This window comes from Staurois parvus, unplaced genomic scaffold (assembly GCF_062004578.1).
Source record: "Staurois parvus isolate SC_StPar_1 unplaced genomic scaffold, SC_StPar_1.0 ptg000882l, whole genome shotgun sequence".
Lineage (NCBI taxonomy): Eukaryota > Metazoa > Chordata > Amphibia > Anura > Ranidae > Staurois > Staurois parvus.
The window spans coordinates 423,441-437,105 of record NW_028318678.1 but is presented as its reverse complement, the minus strand read 5'-3'; the positions used below and the strand labels follow the sequence as shown (position 1 = coordinate 437,105).

The window sequence follows — 13,665 nt, the reverse complement described above, 5'->3', positions numbered from 1 at the left end:
ATATGACCGTTCCTAACCTCGGAAACCACTAAGAAACTCATTCACTCCCTTATTATATCACGCCTTGACTACTGTAACTCCCTCCTCATTGGCCTACCTCATCGCAGGCTATCCCCACTACAGTCCATCATGAATGCTGCTGCCAGACTCATCCACCTTACTAACCGTTCTGTATCTGCCACCCCTCTCTGCCAATCCCTCCACTGGCCTCCACTCAGTGTCCTCCATCCCTCTCTGCCAATCCCTCCACTGGCTTCCAATTGCCCAACGGATAAAATTCAAAACACTAACACTGACGTATAAAGCCGTTCATAACACTGCCCCAAATTACATCACCGATTTTGTCTCTAAATACCACCCAAACTGTACTCTCCGCTCTTTGCAAGACCTCCTACTCTCTCTCTCTCCTAGCTCCCTTGTCTCCTCCTCCCATGCTCATCTCCAGGATTTCTCCAAGGCTTCTCCCATCCTCTGGAACTCCCTACCCCAATCTATCAGACTATCACCTACCCTGCTCACTTTTAGGCGCACTCTGAATACCCATCTGTTCAGGGAAGCCTACCCCGCCCCCAGCTAATACTGGAATCCTCTACTCTTCCAAACACTCCATCCCCCACAGTTATTTACCTTTTGTACCACTAGCCCCTATCTCCTAGATTGTAAACTCCAAAGAGCAGGGCCCTCTAATTCCTTTTGTATTGAACTGTATTGTTACTGTTATGTCTCCCTCCATAATGTAAAGCGCTGAGCAAACTGTCGGCGCTATATAAATCCTGTATAATAATAATTACTCTGCTTTAAGTACACTGACAAATTGAAGTCAAAACCCAATCTAATACTTTATAAGCAGTTACAACAACAGTTTTTTTCTTTTGGGATCGAGGTTTTTGCATAAATAAAAAACAGCTGATCCTTGTAAAAACGCCTGTCAGTTGTAAATGGTTTGTCTCATCCCTGTAGCTGATACGTTGTGCTGGAGAACATGTTCTTTTGAAAAACAACAGACTTGCTGGCTGGACCACTAGATAAAAATAGAAGAAAAAGAAAATGAATGCAGCCATGAAATCTAAGAAATGGTAAGCTGCAATATAATAAATGTTTGCTTTTGGGTTTAATAGCACTTTAAGCTTTAACTGGTACCCTCTCACTGAGCTGCTGCAGCCTTGTCAAACCAATGGAGCAAACAAGGAGGTTGCATGCCGTATAATCTTTTGATGAAGCTCCATTTCCTCTAGAAGACCAGGTGAAAAACTTGCAGCAAGCATTGATATTAAGCCCTGGTTATAGTATGTTGTATAGATATAGACGTTATTCACTGTCTGTACCGGATACTCCAAGACGACCACTAAAAAATATTTCAATGATACAACTAGCATTCGTTTTTAAGACTGCCTAGAATACGGTATCTGTGTCGCTTATCCTGTCATACAGTCTCAAAGTCTGGCAGCCTCCTTTACAGCGACATCCTGTTTGTCTTTATCTTAAAAAAAAAAAAGGTTGCAAATGCACAGCACAGTTCTTCCCTCACAAGATTAGTAGAGCGGAGGTAACATTACAGCTCGAAGTGGAGACATCAAGGTGACAACAACGAGAGAGGCCACCGCACTGGAGGTGAGATACGCAAAAAAAAGACTATACCGGTGGTATCTTGTGACATTACATTATCCACAGAAAACTGATATTTTCGTTATGGGTGGATGACTGCAAGCTGAATTGTGCTCTGATGTTGTACATTTTTCAGAGGCCACAACAAAAAGATTGTTTTTTTTTCCTTGGCCGGTCTACCTGCCGTGGTCATTTAGAATGGTTCTTACTCTTTTTTTCTAGTTTTTCATGTATTACACAGTATGGTGGATGCAGCAGCAGCAGTGAGATGACATGGTGGAACGCGGATACAGACCATGGAAAAGTGACCCCCATACAGGTGGACATAGCTTGCACAGGGCTCCATTATAGGAAAATAGAGTTCAGACCCCATTGTCACCCATCTGTTTTATCAGGACGATGCCTCTACGTGGGTGGCAGTGTTTGTTGACTACCATTTCCCCAAAGGCTTAGAATGCAATTGGTGCTCTTTTAGGAGGAGCAGCTGACTATCTCAGCTCCAAAATGTACCTGCTGATCTTCACTAGTGGAAGTCCTTATGGGTCTTCAGGTAGTACAGAACTTATGGTGGGGAAGGGGGGGGGGGGCAGACTTTGGCCTTTACACTTTGGGTGCTAAAGGACCTGGTGGTTACACCGTTGTGATGCTTGGGAGAATGTCTATGAAATTCATCCAATGTATTTTTTTTAATAAATAGACTCCATAGTAAGAATTACCTGGTGAAAATAAATTTAAAGGATGAGTTCACCTTTCATTACATGTTCCCCCATATTCAGGGTGTAACATGTAGCATGTTATGAAAGGACCAGCCCCTGAACTTTCTTCATCTTCAGATGTCTCACGGCTTCCTGCTTTCAGATGATAAGGTTATACCTTGCCCTTTATTTGAATGAATCTTTGTTACATTAAAGTCAATCTGTGGACAGACTATGCACATTCAGATATTAACCTCTGTAGCTCAGGGCACTGTGGAACAAATCATCCTCAAATTCCATAGCAGAAACAGTGAAGTTATTTGAGTTTATTTCCCAGCAGAGTGGCTTCTAGTAGGGAGTAGCAGGAGGAGCTGAGCTTCGAGTCACTGATGTGAGGTAGGAGCAGGGGAAGCTGAGTTGCTGCTGGGAGGGGGAAGCAGGGAGAGCTGACCTGCTGAGTTGCTGATGGAAAAGTGGAGCAGGGAGAACTAAGCTGCCAATCTGCTAAGTCATTCCTGGGAGAAAGTGGGTAGCAGTGGTCGATGAGCTGCTGGGTCACTGATTGGAAGGGGGAGCAGGGAGAGCTTAGCTGCTACTGGTGGGAGGGAGAAATAAGCTGTTGAGCCACTGATGGGAGGGAAGTAGGGAGAGCTGAACTACTGAGTCACTACTGGTAGAGGGGAGCAGGGAGAGCTGAGCTGTTGAGCCACTGATGGGAGGGAAGTAGGGAGAGCTGAACTACTGAGTCACTGCTGGTAGAGGGGAGCAGGGAGAGCTGAGCTGCTGAGCCACTGATGGAAGGGAAGTAGGGAGAGCTGAACTACTGAGTCACTGCTGGTAGAGGGGAGCAGGTAGAGCTGAGCTGCTGGGCCACTGATGGGAGGGAAGTAGGGAGAGCTGAACTACTGATTCACTGCTGGTAGAGTGGAGCAGGCAGAGCTGAGCCACGGCTGAAAGGGCGATACTGAGTTGCTTAGTCACTGATGGGGGAGAGGGGGGCAGCAGGGTGAGCTGAGGTACTGGATCATTGCTGGGAAGTGGAAGCAGGGGGAGCTGAGCTGCTGAGTCACTTCTGGGAAGGAGGACCAGGAAGAGCTAAGCTGCTGCATCTTTGAGGCAGCTAATCTGCTGAGAGAATAACTTGCTAACAGGAGGAGAGAGCAGAGCAAGCAGGGGGAATAACTTCATAATTATCTGCTACTCTTTTGCTGTCCAATCAGCAGAGGGGGCTTTATTCTTCACCAAGCTGTGCTGCTGCCACAGTGGTGGTTGATGACCTAGTTGTCCTGTCTGGGTAAAACAGTTCCCATATATGTAATCCATTGTGTTTTTTTGCCACTTTCTAATTAATCAAACAAGTGTAAAAGAAAGGCATTATATATACAGGTAAACAATTTTTCTGTTGATACCTTTAGCCCTGCCATTTGCAAGTTTAAATTCCAAACACAGACTGTTGACTTCTTTTTCCAGGATGGCCTCTGCATGAAACCCCCTCTTCTGATTGTCCCAGTCTTGGTCCCACACAGTGGACATGCTTGATTTGGTTTCCACTATCGGGGGTGCTGTAAACATTTTCACTTCTTGAGAACAGGGGACTCAGTCACCCACCCACACACTTTCCAGCTGTGTATGTCACCAGCTGTAAGTGTCACTTAAACCCACCGAACAGCACACACGTTAGTCCCCCCCTCCACGTCAGAAGAGATGGAGGCCGTGGCCATCTACAACTTCAAAACCACGGAGAGAGATGAGCTGCCCTTCAACAAAGGAGACATACTAAAGGTAAGAGCAGACTGTTATGATTAATATATCAGCAGGTACTTACTGTACTTCATATAGTGCTGGCACTTTTCTTTGCACCATTTATATCCATCCCTTTCCCGAAGGAGCTTACATTCTAATTTGCCTATAACAGTAATACATACAGTAGTGCTGCTTGAATTGAAGAAAGCTAACCTACCCTGAGATGCATTTGCATCACCGGAGCCTATAGATGCTCAGCCATTGGCATCTAAAGCAACACCCCTTTGATAGGATCACCTTATTACACCAAACAATCTTTTGTCTTACTGGTCCCAACCTGACACTGAGTATGAGATAACTGTAGTTCTATTGTTAATATTTATAGTCTTTTTACCTCTGCTACATTTGGCAAAGATCTACTGTACCCTAAACCAGTGGTGTAACTAGAACCTTTAGGGCCCTGGTGCAAGAAACCATGAAGGACCCCCCTCCCCTGACTACCGGCTGCAAGTGCCACCTTTGTGAGTCTGGTAGTTCTGCCCCTGGTGTCAGTAGGTGTTTTTTTTTTTACCTTTTTTATGTTTTTGTGTTTACAATATTTTTTTCCAGTTTTTTAAGGAGCCCTGTTGGGGGGCTTTGGTGAGATATTAGGGGTTTAAACAGACCTCTGATGTTTCACATTTGAGACAGAGAAAGGAGATTGAGGACAGACCCACAACCTGACAGAGCTTCAGGGGGGCTGGGGACTCAGCAGAAAGAAGCTGGATAGGAGGAGCATCTGCATATAGAGGAATTGATCTCTCAGTTTTCCTCCTGCAGCCGCTGAATGGAAGTACAATCTAAGGTCCCTAATTTACATTCATACATACACATACTAGGGCCAATTTAGACAGGATTCAATTAACCTACCAGCATGTCTTTGGTGTGTGGGAGGAAACCAGAGTACCTGGAGGAAACCTACGCAGGCACAGGGAGAACATGCAAACTCCAGGCAGGTGGTGCCGTGGTTGGGATTTGAACCAACGACCCCTAGTACTGCCAGGCGGAAGTGCTAACCATTTAGCCACTGTGCTGCCCACATCATAGAAATGCGATTGCCTTGGATTTAATTAGTGTGTATGCTCTCAGTAGGGGCAGCTGCTATTATTGTAATTGGAATAATCTGGTTGTTTGGAGGTTTGAGGTCACTTTATATGGTATAAGTAGGCAACACGATATTGGGTATTTGTTATATGAATATTGGGTTGGCAGCTTTTACACACTAAAGGATTTCCACAGTCATTGTGAGTTGTGATAGGGAAGAGTAAGCCCCACACTGTAATATAAAGTCCAGATACAAGATTATTCCAGTGACAGTCTGTTTACAAAGCCAGCTTATTTCGGGGGGCTGTAACTCCCTTCATCAGGGTTTGAAGAAAGTTAAATCATGCAACAAGGTATGTACAATGACCAGCTGCTATGGATGCTGTGCAAACCCACTTATTGTCATAACACCTAACTATAGATTGATTTTGGAGTCTGCCTATATTGTATTTTTTCATTTTCTCATGATAGGAGCAGAGTTACAGCCCCTGAAATGTGTTGTTTTTGTAAACAGTCTGTCATTGGAAGAATCTTGTAGATGGATGTGAATATTATGATGTGGCGCTTCAATTCCAGATTCATTCTTCCCTATTACAGCCCACGGTGACTGTGGAAATAGCTCAATGTGTAGAAGCTGCCAGCCCAATATTCAACACGTTCTTATTTACACCACCACCATATATTGGATGTAGAAATGATACAAAATAAATATCTTTTCAAAAAACTCATGGGTCCATTACCAATAACTCATACCCTAAGTATCAACACACTTCCTGTCCTAGAGTGACAATGCTCACTCATGTATTGTATTTTATGGAGAGGTAGGGTTGTCATCCGAGGACAAAAGGTATCTTAGTACTACAGAACACCTCCCTCTATATCTCCTTAACATGGGGAGGAGTGTATGGCCGTTTACAGCGATAGCTTGGAACAATGCTGCCTTATAACAGTCACTGAGTCTGGGAGAACAGGAAGCTAAACTACCAGAGTTCAAGGTTCTAGCAGGATCAACAGGTATTTTTTGATTTATTAAACAGATATAATAAAATTCTTTTGATCCCTTTAGGACCATCCAAAACATGTGTGGTGGCAAAAGGGTGGGCTTTAACATCTGCACACGCACCTATGCACGCTTGCAGCACAAAGGTCCTCTTGGTCCATGCTAATTATCGGTAGCCAGTGGGACTGGCTTCCAATCATGACATGGCTGTTGATCCTTCTTGCTGCACAGGCATCCTAAACTGTTTAAAGGGAAGGGTTAATGGGAAAATTATATGACCAAAAGGGAGAAAATAATGTAAGGTCATTGTTAAAGTGGTTGTAATCCCTTACATATACCCAGTGAAGTGACTGGCCTCAGGAGATAAAACAAATCCTCCCACATACAGAAAGTTTTGTCTGTTTATCCGCAGCCCTCTATTCTCTACATTCATTCAAATTGCTGAATTTATAAAGCTTGTCTGAAAGTTCAGAAAAAAGGGGGCAGAGAGCTGAAATTACACACTGTAGAGCTCAGTGAGGAGAACTCTGAGAGCTGATTGGAGGGAAGAGACCCCCCCCACACACACACTGCTCTCAGGAACAGAGTTGAGGCTCTCAGTCTGCTGGATCTCCCTCCTCTGTCCCCAATTTCTCTTAGTGTCATAAAAACTTGTCAGAAGTGGCTCATGATGATAGAGGAACAGGGCAGTAGACAAAATGACACCTAGCACTCTAAATTGAGAAAAGTACACACTATAGAGGATATGCTTTGTTCATATTTCATGTCTATAAAAAATAAACACAAAGATATTGTGCACATCTGAGGTTTATAACCGCCTTACCAGTTGACACTATGAGTATCTCACATATGCTAGTTTTTTGCGCGTTTTCACGCTTCTTGCTTGGGGCAGCCCATTCATTTTACACAACACAATATAGCAAAGAAGCTCACGTATCCTTTTGAAGTTCAAGGTTTGCGTATTTGTCGCATGTTCTCACGTGCACAGAAATGCACCGCTTGCTTGATGCGCTTGGGGTGCCGTTAACAAGAAATAGGACTGAAAGCGCAACAGCAGTTTTTTTTTTGCATGTTTTTTTTTTTTTTAAATTCTCTTTATTGAGTTATAAAGTAGAGAGTACAAAACAAAGCCTATTGGGCATACCCAGGCTTGATCAACTCACAAATAATAATAGCAAAAAGAAAAACAAACAAAAGGAGAGACATAACACAGAGATAAGGTAAACAATAAGAAACAGAAGACAACCGCACTCAATGCAGGGCTAATGCAGGCCATAGACAGGTCATTTATCGGCCGAAAAATCGGCTGATAATCACGCCGTTAGTGGAACCAGCCATCATCCGTTTTTCGCGGATCTCCTCATTTATTTTTATGTTGGAAAATCCATGAAAAACGGCTGTTTTTCATGGGCATGGGTGGATATAGCATCGCTGCCAGCAACGACCGATTTTTCGTTTAACGGCCAAAAATTCGGCCGATAAACGAACCATCTGTGGCCTGCCTTAGATATGGCAGAAGACAATTTCCACAGAAAAAGATCACAGACAACCTACACCGAGGAACAAAAAAAATTGCGACAATAGGTAGAGAACCACCACTCGAACCTAATCAGGGCTGGAAGAGACCGACTCGGAAGAATCAATCCAGATATTCCACACCTTCGTAAATTTAGCGGGACACCCCCTGGCTTCATAAGTGTATTTATATAGAGGGAGAAGTGTATTGACCAGCTGTTTCCAGAAACTGGATGTGGGAGCATGAGGGGACTTCCACTTTAAGAGTATCGCTTTGCGGGCATAAAAAAGCAAAAAAACAATTAAGGTTTTCATGGTGCGAGAGATAGCCAAGGCCTGAACCAAACCCAACAGACAAACCTCAATAGATAGTGGTACAAAAACCGTGGTTATAGAGGATATATTGTCAACTACATCTGTCCAGTATCTCTGGATAACAGGGCAGCTCCAAAAGATATGCAAATATGTGGCTGGATCCTCAGGGCAACGCCAACAACTTGTTTTGCACGCTTAGTGAACACACGCCATGTTCTTGATCCTGGCTTCATACAGAAAATCCCGTTGTCCAAAACATTATTCACCCCCTTGCTGTATTTAGTTTTCAGTTACTATTAATCTCAGAATTTATATAATTACCATTGGTGTTCAGATAACATAAATCGGAGCATTCTCGATCAGGTTTTTTTTTTGTCCTCCTTTGGATCATCTCAGACTTCCAAGGTTTTTGTGTCTTGTCTTTTTTTCAGCCTAGCTATGTACTATCACTGTCACCCAATGACTTCAAGCTCATTAGCCTTTTACTGTGTGACCTTAAGCGTTTGTTTTGAAAGACAGAATTTACAGAAGGGGTTAATAATATGTAGGATTCAATGTCAATGGCCAAAAAAACCCTAAAAATATCCTTGTTCATATAAACAGGATGTTGTCTTCCTGCCTGTGCAGTACACAGATGTACGGAGATCAGGCAACCTTTTTTTTTTTTTTTTTTTTTAAATCAGATCCTATGTTGTGTTTTCTGTGTCAAAGTGAAAATCCCAAAATGGTTTCCTCCTCTGAAAGGTACATTAGTTTGGCTCGAAATAAAATTGTTTCAGTAATCTTTGGTGCAATGCCGCTTTATCACACCCAAAAATGTATCCTTATTGTAAGAGAATTCATGATCCTGCCTATGCAAGAATTGGAATTTACATCACGGCCAAAAAAAAAAAAATGAATGGCCTGTTAAAAACGAACTAAAAAGGTAGATTTTGCAGCAATCCCAAATGTCACTCAGGAGCTGGCATTAGATCTCAACCAGGGGCGGACTGACCATTTGGAAACTCGGGCACTGCCCGAGGGCCCGGGGTCAGTAGGGGGCCCCATGAGATGCCCCTGGTACCTTTTTCATAGGCTTTTTTGAGTTTGGGCAAGGACACATGGGCCCCATGATCCCCTGGGCACTGCCCGAGGGCCCGGGGTCAGTAGGGGGCCCCATGAGATGCCCCTGGTACCTTTTTCATAGGCTTTTTTGAGTTTGGGCAAGGACACAGGGGCCCCATGATCCCCTATTGCCCGGGGGCCCCATGAGTTGTCAGTCCGCCCCTGATCTCAACAGTCTTCTGGGTTGAATGACGGCTAGCATCATTCAACCTACCTCCTTTTGGGCCTGGCTGTCATTGACCCACCCCAGCAGAGAAGCAGCACAGTGATGAGCTCATCTGCTTTCTCCTCCTATCAGCATGCTTTTGCAGATTATGAACGGATTGGTTCCTTGTGTGGTGACTTCCTATTCCCCATACAGGGGGTCTGCAAGAAGCTGACACCAGGTTACATTCAAGTACATACACTGCTTAAGCCTAGTACACACGATCAGAAAATCAGACAAAAAATACCGCTTTTGAAGCGATCGTACGATAATCTGATCGTTTGTACACAACTTTCATCCGAAATTAGATCGAAGGGACAAACACAAATTTTTTTTTGTATGATACCAGATTGTATGATTTGCATTTAATCAGTACAGTATTCGCCCGAAACAAGTCAGCAGAGCAAGACCACGCATGCTGAGAAACGAAAGGATACATTACAATACATTACATAATTTCCGAAGTTGTATTCTGTTGTACAAGACTTTTTTCATAACTGTTGTAACCTCTTCATTTTTGATATGAGACTAGCATGCAAAAAAAAATAACAAAAATATATTCTCGTTGTGTGCACTAGGCGCAAAACAAAAAAATATAAAGGGAAAGTTCACCCTTACACACGTTTCCTAAAAAGGTCCCAATGCACCACAGTGTCCCCAGTATAAAAAACTGCCATGCTCTGTTCCCCAAACAAATGCCCACCACTTCAGCTGCCGACACCATTGTCCTTCCCAGTGTAGAGAGAATGGTTCTCCTTAGGCAGCTCTACCAATGGTACTGATGGATGATGTTTTGCTTTTTACTGGAGTACGCAAGGAGGAAAGCTCCAAAATCAGATCATATATGTGTCCAGATTCAGTTTTTTTTAGACTCCTGTCAGAAACAGCCAACGTGTTTCAGGGGTTCAAATGGTCCCCATTATCAAGACTTAGTACTGGTGAATAATATGTGGTACTGGACTGATAAAATAATTTTTGAATCCCTGAAACGTGTTGTATTTTCATGATTTGAGAATCTAGATAAACCTAAATGAGAATTTTATACATTCTGCTTTGGTGCTTTACTACTTGCACACCCAGTCAATACTCCACACTTATTTCTGTCTGTGTCCCTGTTGCTGATGCTCCCTCACTCTCTACTTTGTGAAATCCATTGTCACTGGGACAGAAAGCGAGGAAACAAGGCCCCAAGAAGTAGTCAAAATCTGGCAGAGGTTCTATTTTATTTCAAACTAATCAAAATGTATACCCGTTGTGACAGTGTGGCAATCTGTCACCCCGGATTCTCAACAAGGCAGGTTGAGGGGCTCCAGGGTAAGTGTTTGATACGGAGGAAAGTGGCTTTTCACTTTCCTCCTTTGTTTGTAAGGTCTGTTTTGGGATCTGGAGCCTGGAGATTTCAAAGAGATCTGGGAGGGATGAAATCTCCAATCCTGAGACCAGGTTTTGGGAATGGCCAGGAGACTGATTGCACAGGTGTGTGCGGGCCTTTTCATAGAGTCAGGACCAGGGCTCTGGGCTCCACCCCGGCAGATAGAAGTCAGGAGGGCTCCACCTGGAAGACAGGAGTCAGGAGGGCTCCACCTGGAAGACAGGAGTCAGGAGGGCTCCACCTGGAAGACAGGAGTCAGGAGGGCTCCACCAAGGAGAAGTGGAAGCCAAAAGTGGCAAGGAGCTGCTTGGGAGTAGCTGTGTGCTAGTGGCCAGCTGTGTGCGAGAGCCATTTTTGAAGGAGTCTGCAGGAGACAGATGTAAGCCTGAAGAGAAAGGCAAGAGAAAGAGTGTTTATATCTGAGAGAGCCAGGAGGCTGAGTTTTGTTTATATTGATGATAGATACCCCTGTGTGGGAAACTTCTGATGTTTTGAACTTTCATTTAAATAAAAGTGGGCTAAAAAGGCCTTAAAAAGCAAGCGAGTTGCTGTGTGCGTTTAACAAAGCTCTACCCTTTGAAGCGAGTTCTCACACCGTACATACAGCTTACTACAAGGCTTTGAATCTAGGAGCCAACTAAAAAAGTTAGGAGCCAGGTTTTTTTTAGTGTGGGTTGTCAGCGCCTGGGGCAAAACAACTTTTGGACGACAAGGTTCACATGATCCAATTTGCCGTGGGAAAGTTACAGCAAAACTGCATCACATTTTAGGAGGCATTGATAATAATGGCACCTGAACCTGTGTTTTGCAATCGCAGTGATTCTGCCACAATCCCAAAGCACCTAGGTGTGAATGGAGCTGCCCTGGTTCACACATATGTGATTCTGGATGTGTTTTCAAACCCACAGATTCATATAACATGCTAGATATTATGTGTTCCTATTGAGGTGGTTCAGACAGATGCAATCCACACGCATTGCCTTTTGAGCGCCATTACGAAAAGGGTCCTGTGTGAGTTTGTAGCTGTGCGTTCCAGACTCGCAAGTGATAGAGTAGAGTGGCATGTGTAGATACGTGTTCACATAGGATTGCTATTGATAGGAGTTTTTGTATTGAAGTGAATAGAGGGTGTTCAAGCCTATAGGAGGCGTGTTTGCATTGAAGTCTATGGGAAGCGATTTTGCATTGAAGTCTATGGAAGGCATTTTCTATTGAAGTCTATGGGAGGCAAATTTGCATTGAAGTCTGTGGGATGCAATTTTGCATTGAGGTCTATGGGACGCAATTTTGCACTGCAGTCTATGGGACACACTTTTGCATTAAAGTCCATGGGATGCAATTTTGCATTGAAGTCAGTGGGAGGCAGTGTGTGAACCCAGACGCCAGGATCCCACCTAGTGCGTGGGATTTTTTGAGCCCTGGCTTACTATTACAACATCAATAGTTCATGATTCCTGAATGGCTGTGGTAGGTCACTGCATTTACAAACTGTAGAAATAGGATCTTCATGGTTACTCCATGCGTTCTATGAAAGAGAATAACATTTAATCATTACATATTGGGCAGTGAGTGACACTTTCACACAAAGACATTTTGTAACAAGGTTTGTCATCAATGAGTAAAAAGTGCCTTTTGATTGTGTGAAGCCGTCAGAAAGGCTGAGGATTACCTGTGGGGCGTGGATGTTGTAACCCTCTGTTTCTCAATAAATGTTTCTAAGAGGCGCTCATCATAGCAATAAAGTGCAATTAAAATTCTAGCACCCGCAAATCATTTTCAAATAGCTGTTAAGAGCATGATAGACCCTTCTCAGAAATTATTGTGGAAGGCAAAAGGGGAATCTCTAGAACTCTGATATTTACAGGGAATGTATAGTGCAGGGGTCTCCAAACTGTGGCCCTCCAGGTGTTGAGGAACTACAAGTCCCATGAGGCCTTGCAAGACTCTGACAGCCACAGGCAAGACTCCCAGAGGCATGACGGGACTTGTAATACTTCAGCAACTGGAGGGTCATAGTTTGGAGACCCCTGGTATAGTGGTTTGTGGTTAAAGCGGAACTCCAGTCTCCCCGAGAAAAATTAAAAGTCAGCAGCTACAAACACTGTAGCTGCTAACATTTAATATAAGGACGCTTACCTGTCCGGGGATCCAGCGATTTCCTCATCCGAACTAATTCTTCAAACGGCTTCGGGTCCAGGCACCGACATCTTAAGTAGCGGAAAACGTCAGTGTAGCCTTGCAGCTTCTCAGCCGGTTCCCACGGTGCACGTGCAAACCATACTTTTGGGTGACGTTCTGCTTTAAGATCAGGTCTGAAAAAAGTAATTAGACTTTGCACGTGACTATTGTGTCATCTTTTCTCCAGCCAGCAGGTGGGGTCCTTGTCTGTGCTCTTTGCTCTCTTCACCTTTCACATGTTGAAACCTGTTGCTTACAAAGCTCAATAGCTCAAGGTGACATTTACATGATTTTAACTTTTGCTCTGTACTTTGTCAGTTTTTTATTGATCTTTTTGTTTCATTGGGAAGATTTCCCCTATCTTGCTATCACTATAGTACATTGGTGATTAGAACTCCCATTAGAAGCTGTAGCTCATTTCCTGGCTGGGGGACATCCCCGCCCAGGGGCGGACTGACAACTCATGGGGCCCCCGGGAAATAGGGGATCATGGGGCCCCTGTTTCCGTGCCCAAACTCAAAAAAGCCTATGAAAAAGGTACCAGGGGCATCTCATGGGGCCCCCTACTGACCCCGGGCCCTCAGGCAGTGCCCGAGTTTCCAAATGGTCAGTCCGCCCCTGTCCCCGCCCACCCCTTTCATTCATTGGATTTCAATTCTTTCACTTTCAAGTGCATCCATAAGTCATAGAAAAAAATACAGGTTACAGTGGCAAAGGTCAATAAGTATAGCATGTTCCAAGCTAGGTTTTCAGTAACGACACAAATATAATGAACTACATGAGGGTAGTTAGGAAAGGCAAGGGGGGGCAAACGTGTTAACCACAAACTGGGAGACACTCTTCGATTAGA

The 13,665-nt window shown here is 44.0% G+C and overlaps 1 protein-coding gene across 1 annotated transcript in view; it reads left to right on the top strand.

Moving 5' to 3' along the window:
* Positions 1-1,530: 1,530 nt before the first annotated feature.
* Positions 1,531-13,665, top strand: part of GRAP (GRB2 related adaptor protein) — an 87,820-nt gene continuing 75,685 nt past the window's right edge. Inside the window, exons 1-2 of the mRNA XM_089656013.1 lie at positions 1,531-1,611; positions 3,771-4,082. Of these exons, the coding sequence (XP_089512139.1) occupies positions 4,005-4,082 (78 nt within the window). The 5' untranslated portion in view covers positions 1,531-1,611; positions 3,771-4,004. The remainder of the gene's footprint in view (positions 1,612-3,770; positions 4,083-13,665) is intronic.